A 743-nucleotide genomic window follows, 5' to 3' on the forward strand; every position below is an offset into this window, starting at 1 on the left:
CGTTAAAAAAAATATCAAATAGTTAAAAATTCCTTATAACTTTGGTAAATTTTTTATTTTTTTTTTTTGTCCAAATATTATTTGGAAAATACAATTTTATTTTTCATTAAAAAAAATTTATCATTGATTTATTTGGAAAAAAAAAAAAAAGAGAGGAAAGATTAAGAAGGTTACCTGTATACCACAAGCGGTACCACGATAATTTGTACGACATTTTTGAAGTAACTGATCGATATTTTCTCGTTCTATCATACGACGTTGTTGTAATCGTAATGCATTTGAAGTACTACTACCACTATGACTTGAACTACGTTTTGCATGCACCTGAGGTTGCACTCGGGTAGTAGTAGTAGTAGTAGTATTGTATTGTTGTTGTTGTTGTTGTTGTTGTTGTTGTTGTTGTTGTTGCTGCTGCTGCTGCTGCTGGTAACTACCCAATTTACCATATGCTGCAGCAGCTACTGCAGTAGCTACCATCGGATAATCGGATAAAGAACTATAAAAATTAAATCTTTACATTCATTATCATATAAAATTACACCTATATTCATATTGCTTACAATTTTCATAATTTAAATATTTTTAAGTTAAAAAAAATAAATATATGCAACATTTATACATGCATGCAAACACATGCATACAGATGTTTGCATGCATTTATGCATATACATGCATGCAAACACATGCATACAGATGTTTGCATGCATTTATGCATGTTTGTGCTTGTTTTTATCAATATATAT

The 743-nt window shown here is 29.3% G+C and overlaps 1 protein-coding gene across 1 annotated transcript; it reads right to left on the reverse strand.

The window, feature by feature from the left end:
• Positions 1 to 174: 174 nt before the first annotated feature.
• Positions 175 to 477, reverse strand: LOAG_15937 (hypothetical protein; the record flags this gene model as incomplete). Its single annotated transcript, XM_003151425.2, has 1 exon — positions 175 to 477. A coding segment is annotated over one exon (303 nt), but the record flags the coding sequence as incomplete, so codon positions are not given.
• Between the last annotated feature and the right edge of the window lie 266 nt (positions 478 to 743).

This window comes from Loa loa (assembly GCF_000183805.2).
Source record: "Loa loa unplaced genomic scaffold supercont3.3254, whole genome shotgun sequence".
NCBI lineage: Eukaryota > Metazoa > Nematoda > Chromadorea > Rhabditida > Onchocercidae > Loa > Loa loa.